Raw genomic sequence first — 18834 nt, forward strand, 5'->3', positions numbered from 1 at the left:
CTCAAACAGCAAAGTAATAAATGGATCCATTTTTATAAAGTTTCAGCCTTTTGCCTCATTCTGCATGGGCTTCTCTACAAATGAATCATAACATCAAAAGGCCACCAACTATCCTTTAAGCAGCCTTTGGGAGCAGCCCCTTGGGGCTGTTGGGCTGCTAAAAAACTACAGATTCTCTCCCTGGAAAGACCACCCTGGGGACTCAGCCAGCCTGGCTGCAGCTAGGCCTAACAGCATTCACTAACCCAGCCAGCAGGACTGTGGCAACTAGAGGAACCAGGCTTAAACATCTCTCCTGGCAAGCAGAGCTCAAAGTGACTTAGCTAAATACCAAACACTGAAGTCATCTGATGGTCAAACTAGCATTAAACATTGTGTAACACTTTGCTGAATTTCTACAGAGGACATTTAATCTCTAGTTCCAGGGTCTCATTTTCTTAAGCGGGCAGAGGAGCAGGTCAGAAGCACTTGCATCTGGTGTCTAATGAAAGCCCAGAAGGTCTTCTAGAAGTAGAAGCTGATACAGCTGTTCCCTTGGGATGTGAGAAACCTTGCTTCCTCCCCACCCCCACCCCACCCCCGAACAATACGGAAAGGAGGTTTTCTTCAGAGACAAGCCTCCTGGCTCAGAAACAACCTCCTACCACAACTATTTTCAGACTTTATTACTCTGATTCAAGAAAAAGCATGACGACAGCAGAGGAGCAGACACATTCACAGTTTGTAACACTCAACCACCTTTGTCTCTTAGAGGACAGAAAGAAGAAAATGATATGTCATTTATGATTAATCAGTCATCAGGCTCCTTATTAAGGATGGTTTCATTTCGAAACACTACAACAGCCAAGGACAAACCATCTATGTAAAATTAACTATCTGGATTACAGTTATTTATTCCTCCATCCTTAGGACTTTTAAAGCAACCTGTTTTTTTTGGAGATAGGTTCTTGCTATTATATAGCCCAGGCTGGCCTTCAGCAAGTGATCCTCTTGCTTTATTTTTATGTGTATGGATGTGTTGCCTGTTGCCTATATGCTGCTTGTGTGCAGTGTCCACAGAAGCCAGAAGAGGGTGTCAGATCCCCTGACCTGAAACTACATATGTTGTCAGCCACCATGTGGGTGCTGAGAACTGAACCAGAGTCCTCTGGAAGAGCAGCCAATGCTCCTAACCACTTAACTCCATGGACTGCTTTTCTATTTGGGTGAGGGTTTCTCTATTTTGTAGCCTTGGCTGACCTGGATCTCATTCTATAGACCAGGCTGACCTTAAACTCAAAAGATTCACCTGCTTCTACCTAGGAGGGCCAGCATCCTGGCCTGTTTCCTTAATGGCCTTCAGAGACACACCTTAGAAAAACAGAAAGGCCTAACTATACATATGTATTTCCTGTCCATTTGTATATTAAGAAAATGTACTATTTCTCTTAAGTATTATTTTAAAGTATTAAAGAAAATATGCAAGGTATTACAAGTATCAGACGTTGAAGAAACATCGAAGAGGACTTTATAACTTCACAGATTTGAAATTGTACATTGGGTGTGAATCAAAGATACTTTTGTTACTCTTGAGATTTGAGTCAAATCTCAGTTCCATGATTTATAACCTAGAAAAGATATGCAATTTTTTTTAAATGCTGTAAAAGCTATGGGGAAAAGGTTCTTTACAGACAGGTGGCTATGGGAAGGTGGATACAGCCAGTCAGAATCTGTAAACGAAGGGTGGTGCAGGAAATTTACCTGTTAGTGCCAGAGTCCAGTGAGAGAAAAAAAAAAAAAAAAATCACTGAACGCGACAGCTCCAGTGTTTACTAAGTGCCTTTGGTAGGTCAGGCACTATGGTAAATGACTCACAAGAGATTCCCAACCAGACCCATGTGGACCATGGTCCATATATGACAAAGAGAGATGAAGGTCACAGGAATGATTTGTCTAAAGCCACATAGCTTTAATCACTACAGTAGAAGCACAGTGATGTCAAAACCTACCCTAAGCAGGTCTAAGTAAAAACATTCAATTAAGTAGCTGAATTGTAACTGATGGCAAATTAGGGATATATGACAGCTGAATTGACAGGCCCACCCAAGAGATATCACTGATAAGCTTTAGAGAAAAATAGAGAAACATTCAAGGATATCAATGACAAAACATTATTGCCACGAGTCTGTGATAATTCATTTGAGACAGGATGCTCAGACATCACCATGGTTCTTCCATGCTTATGCAGAATATATTTCCCTCTCACGCAATCCCTCCCCCTCCCCCCCTTCCTTCCTTTCTTTTGGTTTTTCGATACAAGGCTTCTCTGTGTAGCCCTGGCTATTCTGGAACTTGCTCTGTAGACCAGACTTGCCTCAAACTCAGATCCATTTATTTCTGTCTCCCAGGTTCTAGGATTAAACACATGACATGCTGGTTGAAGGGGCTGCCAGCAAAAATTCTTATTGTTGTTGTTTTGGGTTTTTGAGACAGGGTCTGTTTATATAGGCCTGGCTCTACTAGACTAGTTAAGTAGACCAATCAGGCTGTCTTTGAACTCAGAGATCCATCTATCTCTGCCTCCTGAATGCTGACATTAAAAGGCATGTATCACCATACCTGGCATAGCAACATTACTTTTCTTGACAGTTCATGTAGATGAGCAGAAATCAGACTTAAACATTTAATAATGATGAGTCTATACTTAATAGGATATGTATAGAGTGTGTCTATATACGAAACAGATACTTTGTCTTTATGAACTTAAAAGCATTTTAAAACACATTTGTTACATTTATTTAATATAGTTATTATGTGTATGTGTGCATGCTATAGTGCACATATGGACATCATAAGGCAACTTGAGGGACTTGGCTCTCTTTCCTTCTACTGTGCTGGTTCCTGGGATTAAACTCACATGTCATCAGACTTGATGGTAAACACTGCTGAGCCATATTGTTGATTCCTGTCCTCATAAGCTTTTAAATTAAGCCAAAATTTAGAGAACATAATTAGCTACAGGTAACTATATTACATATAAAATAAAAAATTCAAAGTCCCAGGATTCTATATTAAGACAACCACAATAGATACCGCTTGGGAAATAAGAGATGTAAGCATCAGAAAGAAATGAAGAATATAACTTCGTGAAAGAACCTTCATTCTCTGTCACATTAGTGGGGTAGCTGAAGGGGCAGGTGGAAGACCATATCACCATCTCCTCATCTACAATCATGGAAGAGGTAAAGGATTTAAACACTAGCCTGAAAACTGAAACTAAGTGGGCATCCTGAAATGGCTCAAATAATTCAAATACAGAAGTAATCATGTTTACGAGTGTGGGAAAAGTGGGTATTCAATAAATGCTAGGGTTATAAGCCCATGCAAAAAAGTTCTCATAAAACAGACAATCATAAAACAAGGGATGCTTCTTAAAAGCACGACTAGTTAGAGTATAACGGAGATTTGGGAAATTGACAAGGCTTATGAGTAAGACATCCTGTATTGGACAAAGAGTCAAAGAACATTCTGCAGATGATTAAATTACTAAAGCACTTCCCCTACAAATAAAATGAAAAGACATCATGGAAAACAATGGTGGCATAATAATGAGCAAAGGACAACAGTACCTATAGGTGCTTATCCCTTAAATACATCTGAAGAAACAACCTAGAAAACTACTAACTTGAGAAGCTAAAGAGAAAAACACAGATACATACATCAAAAGAACAAATAGTTCATATATAAAACTAATACCTAAACCCCAGCATAACACCAGACATTTAATGTTTTGAATCAAGGAGATCATAAAAGAGTATGTGCACAAGTCTAGCATCTATGTATCCCTGGATACATATACATTATGATGATTCTTGGTTACACTTCTAAAGCAAGAAAGATTTCTTGTACAGCTCAGGCTAGAGTCATGGAAAACAATCCTTAAAAACTTTGAAGTTGGGACTGAAAAGATGGCTCAGCAGATACGAGTTGTTGCTGTTATCAGGACATGGGTCTGTTTCCCAGCATCTGCATGGCAAAAATACCCATACATAGAAAATAAAAGCACATTTAAAAGAAAAGATTTTATATGTGTGTGTATGTTTGCCTAACATGTATTATGCTTATATGTATATATTATATTTATAATATAATATATTATATTTATGTATGTATGCTTATATGTATATATTATATTTATGCACCACATACATGTAGTGCCTGAAGAAGCCAAGAGGGAATCAGATTTCCCAGGACCTGGACACTTGTGAGCCACCAAATAGTTGGTTGGCAACTGAACCAGATCCTTTACTAGAGCAGCAACCACTGAGCCATCTCTTCTGTATGTCCCCCTACCCCAAATATTAATTTAAAAAAAATGAACTTCAAAGTCTAGGCCTGGTCATGCTAAATGATGGGAAAGCATGATTAGGGAGCAGCCATGATGTCTCTGCACTTTATAAAGCCTAAGCGGAGAGTTCCCAGCTCTGGTAGTTAAGGCGCTGCAGCGGCGGAAGCAACAGCAGCAGTAGTAGCTACCGCCAGGTGGGGATGTACACTGCAAGAGAGAGAAGCAGACAAGGGAGGTTGTTTCTAGAGAGAAGAAAGTCACACAGAAAGTAGAAAATACCCATTTAGCAAATGTTCTCTTTTCTGAGATTAGGAAACATAAAAATGAACCAAGACACAAACTATCACCAGCTGAAAGATATAAAAAGAAAAAAGAAAAAAAACCAGAGGAAAGCTATTTTTTTTTTTAGTATAATAAAAAAAATTAGAGTAATGTGCAAAAGAAAAACAGAAGTCTCTCTCCAGGTGGAGACAAGGAGACTGTGACCCTTTGTCATCAGGACACCAAACCTACCGTGTGGTAGTGTTATGTTTGCACCGTCAATGATTGCCTGTGCCAGTTCATGATCATTGCTTTCAAAAGCATGTGCAGCAGCCTTCAAGGCATCCCAGATCTCTTTCCGGCCTTCAAAAGCTGGTGCAGTGTCCCAGAATTCATCCCTCTTGCTGCGCAGTTGTCCATCTGTCATTGGATAGTCGCTTTTCCATTTTGGTTTCTCCTTTTTCAAAGGCTGGTTACGACCTAGAGCAACTAAAAAGAGAAAATACTGACATTAATATTCACATTCACACACACACACACACACTCCCTATTCCTTGTTAAAAAAAAGTTACATGGTCATATTCCTGTTTCAGATTATTTTACCATAATTATAGCTAGAGGTTTGCCTATCTGCCGATTTCTGGCTGAAATTACCAATCTAGAGCAAATGGAGATAGCTAGCTGCAAAAGTTTCTTTTCTGCATTTTTTCTCTTTCTCTCTTCTTTCTTTCTTTCTTTCTTTCTTTCTTTCTTTCTTTCTTTCTTTCTTTCTTTCTTTCTTTCGACAGGGTTTCACACTAAAGCCCTGGCTGGCTTCCAACTCAGCAATCCTTCTGTTTTAGTCTCCCAAGTGCTAGGATTATAGGCATAAGCCACTGCACCAGGCTACATAATTTTCAGTAAATCAATAGCTCTTTTCCAATCAGTATATTTCCAAAGGGTGATTAAAAATAATTACAGGCAGGGTAGCAGTGGTGTACACCTTTAATCCCAGCACTCAGGAGGCAGGCAAGTAGCTCTCTGAGTCCAAAGACAGCCAGGAGTTACATAAACTGTTTTGAAAAACCCAAAATGAATGAATGAATGAATGAATCACTCACTCACTCACTCACTTACTCACTCACTCACAGAAAACTAGGGAGATGGTTTAATCAGTAAAATGGCTGGGTTACTAACAGGAGACTGAGACAGGCAGATTTCTGGAGCTCACTGACCAGCCAGTCTGGACAAAGGTGCAAACTTCACATTCAGAGAGAGATCCCATATTTTAAATAATAAATAAATAAATAATAAATAAATAAATAAATAAAGTGCAGAGTAACATATACACACACTCAGAGAATTAAACTGTGGGTTGGGAACATAGCTTGGTAAAGCGCTTGCTCTGTAAGCATGAGCACCCAAATTCAATCCCCATGCATGAATGACCCACATAAAACAAAAGGCTGGGTATGGGTGGCACATTTGTAATCCCAGATCTGGGGAGGTAGAGACAAGCACGTCCTTGGAGTTCACTACTACCTAGCCTAATCTACTTGGTGAGTTCCAAACTAATGAGAGACCTGTGGTAACAAACAATATGATGGCTCCTGAGGCTGACCTCTGGCCTCCTTAAGCACACATATTAACCCTGCCTCAAAAACAGGCATACACCACAAGCAGGTGAATCTCTTTTGAGTTCATGGCCAGCCTGGTCTACATAGCGGTGTTCCTAGATAGCAAGGCCTACAAAGAGAGATCCTGTCTCAGAAAACAACAACAACAAAATAACTGTAGCAAATGTACCACGCTGGTAAAAGGTATTTACAATGGGTAATTATGAACAACTCCAGAAAAAGAATATGAGGATTTTCTAGACAAAAATTCTATTTTGCTCATTAAAACATGCACACACACACGCACATATACCAGCAGCCAAAAAGAGTAAGCATTTCATCAAACTAACAAGGTCAAAATATGAGTGGCAGATGCTATAACAGAGACACATGGTAGAGTAAATGGTGTGAAATAGTTTGAATATTAGGATCTTTGGACATATAGAGCCAAGAAATTGGAACTAAGCAAACCCAACCCCCAAAAGGCAAAAAGCTACTTTTCAATGTTCAAGGGAAACAAACCAGACCACCAAATTCAGTAAGATACTGACTAAAGGAATGCTTTCTCCAGCTTCCACTAGAGAGCTCAGAATATCATCCTCTGAAACTCAAAATAGGAGCTACTTTGTAAAGTAGTGGTACCGAGGGACCTTCTTTCTTTCTTTCTTTTTTTTTTTGAACCAGGAATCAAACAGGTAATACCAGGTCACCGAATAAACTCTCAACCACAAAGAACTAAGAATAGCAATGCCAGGAGGGAGAGTTGGCACACACCTTCAATCCCAACAATTAGGAGGCAGAGGTGGTGGATCTCTGAGTTTGAGGCCAGCCTGGTCTACAGAGCTAACTACAGGATAGCCAGAACTATACAGAGAAACTATCTTGAAAAACCAAAAAAGAAAAAAGAAGAAAGCTCTGTACTAAAAAAGATGAAAACTTTAAAAGAACAGCAACGTCATATTTCAGAGGAAAAGGACAGAGCTACTCCCTTTGACACAGGTCTCCTTAGAAAATGCTACACAGCAACATGTTAGAACAAGTCTCAGGCGGCTCCTGCACCCAGGCACTTTCGTAGTCTACATGATTATTGATCTGTTTTGTATGGATCATACTGGCTTATATAGCCATTCCTGCTTATGGGTCTGTAGTTTATACAGTGTCAGGTATAAGAAAGCTTAATAGACAGAAGTAAAAAGAAAATTAAACCCCAATGAAAGGATAAAAAAAAAAATGTGAGGAAAGAGTAGGTGGGTAATAAATGACAGCACAGGTGGGAAGCAGAGAAGTATGCATCAAAACTCACTGTTCCATGTTTAATTGAACAAAGAAGATCTATTTTAAAAAATCTAAAATGGTTCTAAAGTATGCATAAAGTTAAAGATGCCCTTACTGGCCTGGGTTATGCCTAATATAAATAAAATGACTCTAGCCCCTGGGAAATCTCAACACTTCCCAGGCTACCTTCCTGTATGATAGGGCTAACTAATATGGCAAAGTATAATTGGTTTGACATCTAGATGGAAATAAATTATTTTTACTAATTATGACTATTGCTCTCAAAGCCAAACATAATAGGTCTCTAGAGTCTCTCCCACAAAATCTTCATCACTGAGACATGATGTTTTGTCCTTCTAACTTGTAATGCAAAGCAGGCAAGTTCTAAAAGGATGGGTATAACAGAGTAGGGAACCTATCCATTCAGTAGCATAGCTGGAAACAAAAATCCAAGTCTCCTTATGTAATCAACCTATGAAGTTTAATTCAAATGTGAACATTTCAATCTGTAGTAATGGCTTTCCTCTACATTTTGCAAATAATACTGGAAGGTCAAACTAAAGCACTGTAGGACCATGAAAGAACAGAATGGTTTCTGGTTGAGCACTGGCTAGAGATGGCCAGAGACCCGGCAGGTTGGAGACACCACAGGTTTCCCTACAAGGGACGGCATACATTTCACCACACTCCCAGACTCTAGGCTCCTGACACAAAGCTGAAGACCTCCATCGATCCACGTAGGACAACGCCCCTACTAGCCCCTGTACAGTTAGAGGGCATGACTACAGGCCACAGAGCCTCAAGACAGATCTATATATTAATGAGATACCTAAAGGCCAGAGGGCATAGACAATTAAGCATTCCTTCCCAGACCCTCTTCCTTGCAAAAGGTATTTAACCTCAGGTCCAAACTGAGAATACAGACCGCGGTATAGTTTTCATCCACTTTTCCACCATGACAATAAATATCTTAAGACCATAGCCTATTTCTCTTCTTTGGGACCCACTGTGGGGAACCATGGAGAAGGTTTTCAACTACTGAGCTGCCTCCTAATCTCCTGCAGACAACCTCTCTATGCTTCCAGCCACGGAGACCCCCAACCCGAACAGGCAAGGCCAAGCCAAGCCAGGCGTGACCCAGCCAAGCGAGTCACCAGCAACCAAGAATCTTATCCCTGCGGGACGCACCCAGAGCTCATGCTTCCCTCTCCCCCTCTTCGGCTGCAGGTCTATCCAGCCCATACAGCCCATCTCGACCCTCCTGCGCTTCTCAGTGGCTCCTAAGAGCCCAAGGGCCTGAGAATTAAACAGTCCCAGGCTGCCTTTTGGCCCAGGGACCCCCAACTCAAGAGCTCCAGCCCCCAGGGGACCTCAGACTGTTCTCCCACCCCGGAGTCCTGTGGCTTCACATAGCCCACTGTCCACTCAGCATCAGTGTGGAGTGAACACAGTCAAATTCTCACACCTCTGCTTCTCTGAGCCATGGCACTAGCCCTGAACCCACAATTCAACTCAACAATGGACCCATGCGCACACTACAGTCCAACAGCTCCTACAAAGCACCACTCAAAAAGGTGTCCAAATTATGTCCAATAACCACAATCTACCCACTGGTTCCACTACAGTGAAATGCACATGTAAATTTCATTTTTGCTATGTTATCCTCTACATGAGTATATATGCTCAACACTCAGTTTACTGAGCAGGAAGTAAAAAGCAGGGCATGGTTACAAGGAAGTAGATACACTATGTGTGCCACCTACTTGGATAATGGTCAAGTCTTTCACATAATTTAAATATTCTAAACATGTCACTTGCTGTAGTTTCTCTTGCCTTGTGAGAGAGTCAACAAAAACTCTACAATCTCACTACCTAATACGAGCAACTCAAAAAACAAGAAACAAAAAACAAAACAAAACAAAAAAACCCAAACTGGGTATGGTGGCACCCACATACAATTTCAGTTACCTAGGAGGCTCCTAGGTATCCACAAGATGATAGCAATTTTTCATCGTTTAGCCTAAGCAACAGAGCAAGATTCCATCACAGAAAGGAAGCTCTAGCTGGGTGTGGAAGTGTGGTAGCTCACACCTTTATCCCCAGCACTTGGGAGGCAGAGGCAGGTGAATCTGAGTTTATGACCATGTTGTTCTACAAAGCCAGTCCTAGGACAGCCAAGGCTATACAGAGAAACCCTAGAAAAGAGTGTTGGAGCCCCTGAAACTGAAAGTTATAGGCAGCTGTGAACACCCATGTGTGTGCTGAGACTTGAACTTAAGTCCCCTGGTAGAACAGCCAGTGCCCTTAACCACATAGCCATCTCTCTAGCCCTAGTATAGAATTTTAACTGAACTATATGACCTTAAAGTTTTCATGCTGGGTTCAATAGGGTACCAAAACAATTTTTTTGTTTTGTTTTGCTTTTAAAGCCTCATGATAACTTTAATCAGGGTTACTGCCTAATGTATCTTTAGTTGAATAAATTGAAAAAAATAAGCTTTTAGCAAATTAATTCAAACCATCCTCTCATTAAAACATGAAAATGGCTTGGGTAGCCACCCAAGGGACAGAACCTAGGTCCTCTGCAAGAGCAGCAAGTGATCTCAACTACTGAGCTATTTCTCCAGCCCTTTTCTTGTAAACTTCACCCCCTCCAACCCCCCGAGACAGAGTTTCTCTGTATAGCCCTAGCTGTCCTAGAACTCACTCTGTAGACCAGGCTGGCCTCGAACTCAGAAATACACCTGCCTCTGCCTCCCAAGTGCTGGGGTTAAAGGCATGCGCCACCACTGCCTGGCTCTTGTAAACTTTTACATACTGTTTTCTCATTTTGTAACAGATGTAATACTAAGAGCTTGCCTTTCAGATAGAACTATGTAGCATATGACCTTAAATTTACTATACAACTAAAAGCATTTTAATGAAAATTCATTTAGACATTCTGTTTATAAAAAACAATGATCTTTGGGGGCTGGGAAGATAGCTCCATTAGTAAAGTCATTGTTTAATGGAGAACTCGTGTAACAAGCTGTGAGTGATATAATACCCTTGTAATTCTAGTGCTGGAGCAGTAAGGACAGAGGCAGAGGCTTACCAGCCAGTCAAACTGACCTAACTGGCAAGCCCAGGCCTGAGGAATGATGTGAGGGTGGCCTCCACATATACTACACACACACACACAGAGAGAGAGAGAGAGAGAGACAGAGAGAGAGAGAGAGAGAGAGAGAGAGAGAGAGAGAGAGAGAGAGAGAAAGAGAATCAGAAATCTTAAAAATGACTCATGGTTATAATTATTTTCTTGCTTTGGCTCTTCTTTGAAAATTCCTGACTTAATGTTTGAGACTTGTCAGATAAAGGAAGAAAAGGCCACAAACATAGGCAAGATAAAAATACCAAAATTTGGCCCTGGCACTATTTTCTATAACAGACAGAAACCTGGGGGTGGGGGTGGGGGGGGTGGGGATCAACTTCCCTAATACAATGCCTGGGGGATGGGGATGACTTTTTAAAGTGTTCATGATGAAAAGACAAATTACTGTCTCCAGCAATTTTAAGTATTTAAAACAGTGAGAGCCAGGGCAGGGAACTGCTCCTATCTGTTACTGACTGGAGCACCAAAAGCACACAAACAGAAGGAAAAACTTGTCACTTCAGAGCTAGGGACAGTGAAGAACTCTGACAGCAGGTTTTGTCACCCTTTCAGAGCTGACATGAACCTATGATACCAAAAGTCTCAAGAAGGGAAGAACCTTGGTAGCATCTAACAAAACGTCTTACTCAGTCCTACTAATAGCTCAGCAATGCCAATTTCAGAGTCTCAATGAATATGAAACAGGTGCCATTTTATTTTATTTTATTACCTTATTGTTTATTTTTGGTATTTGAGACAGGGTTTCTCTGTGTGGCCTTAGTTGTCCTGGAACTCACTATGTAGACCAGATTGGCCTTGAACTCCTTGAACTCAAGAGATCCGCCTGCATCTGCCTTCCAGGTGCTGGGATTAAAGGCGTGCGCCACCATCACCAGGTTGTTTATATTTTCATTAATGTTATTATAAACAAAGATTAACGAGAAAGAAAAAGAAAAAACAGAAAAACAGAAAACCTCATTAACTCTTGTTTGGAAATATCAATATAAGTCATATATCAATATAAGACCTAAAGAGGCTCAAAAATATTTATCTCTTTAAAAGCCTGCAGTGACAACCTAGTAGAGCTAGGTAACAACTGAGCTCCTAAGCTTAGTTCTAAGTGACATCTACCATTTAAAGGAAACACGGCTTCTTAGAGAAACACCTACTTTTAGGCACAAACCAAAGAAAGCTAAATCAAGTCATGGCATCTCAGTAACATTAGTATGTCATTAGTATTAGATGTTAGTATTTTACACACATACAAAATTGTAGAAACCCAAACCCTGTGGGTAGTAAAGACATGAATGTAATGCTTAAGAGCACGAAGCTCTGATCCTGTAATCACTCAGTACTGTGTCTATGTGATCACTTTAGTGTCTCATTGCTGTTAACTGCTTGTATCCCCTTGAATTCCTGTGTAAAGCCACAATACCCAAAGCATATTATTGGAGAAAGCTGTTAGAGGGAATGAGTTCATGATGGTGGGACCCTCACAGATGGGGTTCAGAGAAAGAGATGAGCTGGGAGGTGGTAGCAGCTTTAATCCTAGCACTTGGGATGCAGAGGTGTGTGGACCTCTATGAATTTGAAGCCAGCCTGGTCTATTGAGCAAGGTCCAGGACAAGGTCCAGGATAGCCAGGGCTGCACAGAGAAAACCTGTGTTGAAAAACCAGAGAATGAAAAAGAGAGGTGGGGGAGACGGGGAGGATATCACTCTACTATGAGAGAACATAAAGAAGGCAAGAAGGCAGTTATGTGGGCATCAAGAGGGACCTTACAAACGTCAGTCAGTTTACCACCTCGATATCGGAAATCCCAATTTCCAGAATTGTAAGAAATACATTTCAGTGGCCACCTAGTCCACAGTATTGTTACAACAACCTGACCTGACTAAAACGGGCACTGCCACAAGAAGGAGGGCACTGTTGTAACTAATATCTAAAATCAAAGAAGTGAGAGGCCTTGCATTCAGGAGTCAGAGGCAGGCTGATCTCTGACTTCCAGGTCGACTGGTTTACAAAGTGAGTTCCAGGATGGCCAGAGCTACACAGAGAAACCCTGTCTCAAAAAAAAAAAAAAAAAAAAAAAAAAAAAAAAAAAAAAAAAAAAAAAAAAAAAACCCAAACCAAACCAAAACCCAAAAGATAACAACAACTACTACTGCGGCACCGGCACCACCACCACCACCACCACCAAGACCATAAGGTCTAGAGACTAGAAAAAAGTGAACCATCATTGTCACTGTTTTAAAAGGCCTAAGAAAATCAACATATAATAAGGAAATGTGTGTTTGGGCTCATAATTTTGGAGGCTTCAGCCTAGATCCTTTGTGCATGTGAACAGACCCACATGGCCCACGCTAACGGATCATCTCATCCTGAGCAAAGAGGCAAGGAGAGTAAGTAACTGCCAGGGTTCCAGCATCCTTTTCAAGGTCCGGAAAGACCTAAAAGGCCTGCCACCAGGTTCTAGAACCTCCCCAAACATCATCAAGTCTTTAAGATGTGTGACTTTAAGAAGTCATTTAAGCTCTAAACTATACCAAAGATTTTATAGATACATGCTAGAAAAAGCCAATATTGCTGACAAGGGACTGCTAAAGGCAGTTCTGCGGTGTTCTAAAAGACAAGAGGGGCTGATAACATAGCTCAGTAGGTAAAGGTGATTGTTCGATCCCTGGGACTCATATGGCAGAAAAAAATTGTCCTTTGACCTCCATATGAGCTGTGTAAAGTGTGTACCCACACCCACATATCTATGCCTCTACACACACACACACACACACAGAGAGAGAGAGAGAGGGAGAGAGAGAGAGACAGAGAGAGAGAGAGAGACAGAGAGAGAGAGAGACAGAGAGAGACAGAGAGAGAGAACAAATAAATGTAATAAAATTTTAAAAGAAAGGAAGAAAATCTAATATTCTCTAAGTTCTAGAGAAAGTATAGTCATGTAAAGGATAGTGACAGAAACATGGAAAGTAATGACAACTCAAATAGGAACAAGGAATCTTGTTACTGGACTGGAACAAAGGTGATTCTGCTATAAAGTGGCAAAAAACTTGGCTAAACTGTGTTCCCACTCTAGTGAACTGGTTATTTACTTAAGGTGACTTGACACATGTATGAGCTAAAGCAATTTCTGAACCCAGTGCTGAGGGAGCAGCTTGACTACATATAGTAGTCTGACTACATATAGTAGTATACTGCAGGGAGAGAGAATAAAGACACAACTGTTCAGCAAAAAGGAATCCCAACTCAGAGGATTTACAAAACTCACTGCACTCAACACACATATTACAAAAACAAATCAGGGGAGGGAACAACACAGGAACACAACAGCTCAACTTTCAACAGGCCAGGCAGCCTGCATGCAGTTTCAAGTTTCTATGTATGTATAGCTTTTAGGTCAGTGTCTAATCTCCTGCACATTCTTACGTTCAATGAACAGTAAAATAGACCCAACAATAAGAGCCCAGCAACAGAAGGGAACTATAGATAAACACTCTCTAAGGAATGGAGCTTATTTAGAACAAAGACTAAATAACTCAGTAACAATACTTCAAAGGGTGATTAATTTCACTTAGTAAACTGTAAGATTACAGTCTCTTTGTCCTGGTTCTTTTTTGTTTGTTTGGCTTGGTTTGGTTTTTTTGAGACAGGATTTCTCCATGTAGCCCTGACTGTCCTGGAACTTGCATCGTAGACCAGTCTACCCTCAAGGGATCAGCCTGACTCTACCTCTGGGAGTGCCAGGATTAAAGGCGTGTGCCACCACACCCAGCTTCCTCCCAGTTCTTACAGTTAAAATATCCTTGAACATCTGGTATGCCAAAAATGTAAGACCACTGAAGTTCATGTTTCTCACTGACTGTAGCAGAAATCTGGGACAAAATGAAAAAGCAACTAACCAAAGGTTAGCTGATAATAGTGAAAAGCTGACAATAGTGACAGACAGGAGCCAAACTTAAAGAAGCACCCTCATTGGGCCAGTTATTCTTCCATTTTTATTTTTTTCTCACAGATTTGACCTATGGCAGTGTCAGATGGAAATGCAGTGAGAAGTACTAAACTATGAAGGATCTGGCTTCTGATAGAGTAGTTGGAAAGAAAGTCTTAGAAACAGAAATGAAGGGCTGGCAAGAGAGCTCAACACAAGAGTGAGGACTTAAATCTGGATCCCCAGAACCCATGTTAAGAGTCTGGAGCATGCCTCTGTAACCCTAATTCTCGGGAGGCTCAGACAGGAGGACTCCAGGAGCTCACTAGCAGGCAGCTTAGCAGAAATAGGGAGCTGCAGATTTAGTGGGAGATCCCCTTTTCATTTCTGAGACAAGGTCTCACTTAGCCCATGCTGACCTCTGACTTGGTATATATAGTCAAACCTCTGATCCTCCTCCTTCTATCTCCTACATGCTGGGACTACAAGTATTCAGCACTGTGCTTGATTTATGAGGCGCTGGGGATTAAACCCAGGGCTTTGTGCATGCTGGGTAAGTACTCTATACCAACTGAGCAACATTCCAGTCAGAGACCTTATCCTAATGAGATGAAGTGACTAAGGAAAACATTCTGATGTCAGCTGCTGACTTCATGCATACTGCATACTGGCTCAGTTTAAGTGCACATGTGCACACACCACACCCACATCCATACTTGACACTGGGGAAGTAGAGAGGTGGTCACCAAAAACTGAGTAGGAAAACCTGGTTTTGAGACAAAGCAACCAGGAAAAAAATAATACAAAAAAGAAAGTGAGGTTATTCCTTCTCATCATGAAGAAAGTGAGGTTATCTCTTCTCAACATAAAGAAAGTGAGGTTACTTCTTCTAGATCTTTTTTGCCACTTTCTTTCAACATGTTACCCTAAAAGGCAACACTGCTTACATGAAGTAGGGGTAATGCTGGAGACAGCTGAGAAGACTCTCCACTTTAAAGGTAGATTACACTGGTCTTTGGGAATGGGGAGATGGATGGATTGATAGATGACAGTACCCCACAGTACAACAGCTAAAGAATAACCTAAAACTCCATGTTTGAGTTAAGTCAAACCTCCGATTCACCTCTGACCTGCATATACACTGGCCATAAACCAGTAAAGTAATGGCTCTGATATAAACACACTAGAGGGTACCAGGCTGGTGCTGCCATTAAGCCTAACAAAGGCTTTGAAAAGCAAACGGACATCAGACTGACTAACACAGAAAGAGCTTAGTCTGAAGCAACTAGGCTGAGGGCTAAAACTATGAAACAAAGCAAAGCAAACTGATATTCTTCAGGAAATTCAATAAAGACCTAGACTCTCAAATGTTCAAGATGTCCAGGAAACAATCCAGCATTACTCACTACAAAAAAAATATGTGACCAATTTTCAAGAGAAAAACCATGGTAAACAAATGGAAAGTTCTGAGATAATCCAGATGTTGAAATGATCAAAGAGTTTAAAAGTTATAATCATGTGGTCACGAGATTAAAAACAAACGGAAATAAAAAGCCCTTCTCTCTTCTTTCTTTTGGTTTCTGAGACCCTCTCACTATACAGGTCAGACTGTCTTTGAACTCACCACCCTTCTGCATTAACCTTCTGAGTACTAGGAATACAGGCACATGCCATCAGGCTTATCACAAAAAGAAATAAGTTCTTAGCAGAGAAACAAATTATCCTCAACAAGGATACAAGGCCAGATGTGGTAGTACATGCCTCAAGTCCTAGCACTTAGGAGGCAGAGGCAAGTAAATCTCCACGTCAGGGCTACCTAGTGAGACCCTATTTCAACAAACAGTCAAGTAAACAAATCTAGAAATGAAAAATATAATACCTAAGACAAGATTACCTTGTAGAGGGCAGAATGTTCTCCAATAGAGCAGTGCAGTTGAAAGAATTTGTGGACGTGCAGGACAATTACACAGGGCCACACCACTCTATCCCATTCCTACCCGACAAGCTAATGCTAGGGTAAAGTATAAAGGCTAAAATCACAGCCCCATGCTTGCTATATCTTCAAACTTTTGTATGAGACCAGGGAAACACCTAGCACAGCTGCCAAACATCAACCGGGTCTTGACCTGTGATAGCATAGAGATCAGTGTCTGAGTATCTATACAGTTAGTTGGATTACTTTTTTTTTTTTAAATGTATGAGTGCTCTATCTGTATGTACACCTTTGTGTCAGAAGAGGGCATCAGATCCCATTATAGATGGTTGTAAGCCACCATGTGATTGCTGGTAATTGAACTCAGGACCTCTGGAAGAGCAGACAGTGTTCTTAACTGCTGAGCCATCTCTCCCAGTGGGATTACTTAATTTTATATTCTGTAACAGCGGCCTCCAGTTGTCAGAGCAGGCATATCTGTTCAAACAGTGACTTCATGGTTCAAGGCAAGGCTTAAGATAGAAATCTTGGGGGTCCATCTTTGAGTCTGAGGCTAGTTTGGTCTACAGAACAAGTCCCAGGACAGCCAGAGTTACTCAGAGAAACTCTGTCTTGAAAAACCAAAACCAAAAATAAACAAAAGAAATCTTGGGGGCTCTTTTTGCCTTTCTACTCCAGAGTTCTATCTTATGGACATCATGCAGGCATGTATTGAGAGATGCATAAGTATCAGATGAGTGTAAAGAAAATATAAGACTTCAAGATGCTTGCTTCTTCTGGCTAATAAGAAAGTTCTGTGTTTTATGATGGGGTATCTGATAGGACTGACCTGAAGCTTTTAGCTAAACTGTTTACCATGAGGTGTAAAATGAGAAGAGGAGAAACAGATGAAGGAAAAATGTTCACCAGACAACCTATATAGCACTCACCTGGGTCTCTTCCCTGACACCACTCTCTGTCCCTTTGCCTTTTCATCTCACCCATGACAACAAGGTCAGAAACTCCCTGCAGTATCCCCTTGACTGGAAGGCAGCCCTGGCAGATGTGGCATTCCCTGGTGATCAGGAAGCCTTGACCTCAAAACAGACTCTTGATGTCTGAGAGTTACGTAACCCACTCATGAAGAGTGCAGGCAGGCTGTAGACATCCTGTGGAGTAATCTCCTGGTTCTGGAGAGCTTCCAGGTCAACACTATTTGAGAAGATTGTTGCTTTGAGCCTGAGGTGATGACAGAGCAGTTGCTAGTAAAATACAAGCTACAACCCCTGATCCAAGCTATACATTCTGTTACAACCACAAGGTATTAACCATCTTTTCTGCTCCCAGTTACTGTTTGTCAGTAATAGAAGAGCCTTCATCAAACTGGAGTCAGCACTGATTATGGAGTAGCAAGTCAACAAGTCAACCCACACAGTAAGGCAAGGAATAATAATAAGCTTAAAGCTCCCTGGGAAAGCTATCTGCTCATTCCTCAGACCTCTTTGGTATTTAAGAGGAGAAAACTGATTTGATCACACTATTTTTGAGTGGGCAACCACTGTGGAGTCTACTGCCTCTGAAACTGTCATGGTGGATACTAAGGTCACAACTAGTGAACAGCCCAGCAGACACATAAGTCCTGGCTAGAGGACCCAGCCATAGAACCACTGCAAGAGAATATAGTCAAGCCAGGGGACGTAAGGAAGACAACTATCAAAACCAACTAATCTGGATTATTTTTTTGGATCAGAGGCAGAAATTACTCAAAGGTTCTCTCACTGGATGAATATGGAGAGTCTTGTGAGTGGGAAGAGATACTCAGTGGGAAAAGATAACTCTCATGTTAACACAGGCATCACACATCACTGCATCTGTGACCTTGCTCAGAACATCAGTTCCAATAAGGATGGCCACACTGACATCAAAAAACTTCCTTAAGACACTGTCTACAACAGTCCTGCTCAGGGGGAATCGCCTCAGCTTACCCACAATTTACAGATGCCTATAGCCGCAGCAGTCCAGATTCACTTTGAGAAAACTTGTTTTGTTTTTTATTACCCCAGTACTGTATAGGCAAGGTAAGCTTATGGGTTTCCAAGACTTGTGGGACCTTATGCTTAGAACTTGCCTATCAACGTGCATCAGAATCACCGTGTGTGTGTGTGTGTGTGTGTGTGACAGAGAGACAGAGACAGAGAGAGAGAGAGAGAGAGAGAGAGAGAGAGAGAGAGAGAGAGAGAAGAAAGACTATGTGGAGACAGATGCCAACAGTGAGCCCCAGCAAGATGAACATGTCTAGCCCAGAAGGTAAACAATGGCCCAACAAGTCCAGAAGAAGGTACCACTGGTGTGTTCCAAACAGCACCTTAGACTTAGACTAGCAAGGCAAGAGAA

The 18834-nt window shown here is 41.2% G+C and overlaps 1 protein-coding gene across 1 annotated transcript in view; it reads right to left on the reverse strand.

Moving 5' to 3' along the window:
* Ubtd2 (ubiquitin domain containing 2) overlaps positions 1-18834 on the reverse strand; it is a 54487-nt gene that overhangs the window by 10574 nt on the left and 25079 nt on the right. The window contains exon 2 of the mRNA XM_034508119.2: positions 4841-5077. Within this exon, the coding sequence (XP_034364010.1) occupies positions 4841-5077 (237 nt within the window). The remainder of the gene's footprint in view (positions 1-4840; positions 5078-18834) is intronic.

This window comes from Arvicanthis niloticus, chromosome 6 (genome assembly GCF_011762505.2).
Source record: "Arvicanthis niloticus isolate mArvNil1 chromosome 6, mArvNil1.pat.X, whole genome shotgun sequence".
Lineage (NCBI taxonomy): Eukaryota > Metazoa > Chordata > Mammalia > Rodentia > Muridae > Arvicanthis > Arvicanthis niloticus.